Below are 496 nucleotides of genomic sequence, written 5' to 3'. Positions count from 1 at the left end.
AAGGGCCTAGCGTACACGCTCAATCTTCCAAAGAAGATGCGTACGCACCCGGTGTTTTATGTTGGCTTGCTCAAGCCCTACCGGGACCCTGCTCGGGTGAGCCCTGAGACGCTAGCGCCGGGTCGGATGAGGGCTGCAAAGCAGCGAGAGGTTGCGAAGCAGCAGGAGGCTGCGAGGCAGCAAGATGCTGACGCCCAGCACCAGAGGTCGGGTACGCAGGATACTGCGGGGCGGCAGGAAGCTGCAGAGCCATTGGGGGTGGCATTGCCACAGGGTGAGAGCCGTACGGCTGCATCCGGACTAACAGGTCAAGTTGACCCTGTAGTTGAGCAACTTGACGCTCGAGGTCCGAGACCCGATGTTGCATCGCCTGGGGCGACTCGAGCCAACCAACGCGGCGCTCAACATCCTCAAGATCATTCGCTAAGCGATGAGAAGAGCGGTCAACGTCAGCGACGTAAGCGCTTACTGAGCGAACATGGCTCCGTAAGGAGAG

At 60.1% G+C, this 496-nt stretch overlaps 1 protein-coding gene across 1 annotated transcript; it reads left to right on the top strand.

The window, feature by feature from the left end:
* Positions 1-36: 36 nt before the first annotated feature.
* Positions 37-427, top strand: H257_19341 (hypothetical protein; the record flags this gene model as incomplete). Its single annotated transcript, XM_009848488.1, has 2 exons — positions 37-258; positions 326-427. 2 exons carry the CDS (start codon positions 37-39, stop codon positions 425-427), a joined length of 324 nt encoding a protein of 107 aa, XP_009846790.1.
* Positions 428-496: the final 69 nt, after the last annotated feature.

Source organism: Aphanomyces astaci (assembly GCF_000520075.1).
Source record: "Aphanomyces astaci strain APO3 unplaced genomic scaffold supercont1.504, whole genome shotgun sequence".
Classification (NCBI taxonomy): Eukaryota; Oomycota; class Saprolegniomycetes; order Saprolegniales; family Verrucalvaceae; genus Aphanomyces; species Aphanomyces astaci.
Note: the sequence above shows the minus strand (reverse complement) of the source record. Positions and strands in the feature narration are given on the sequence as shown.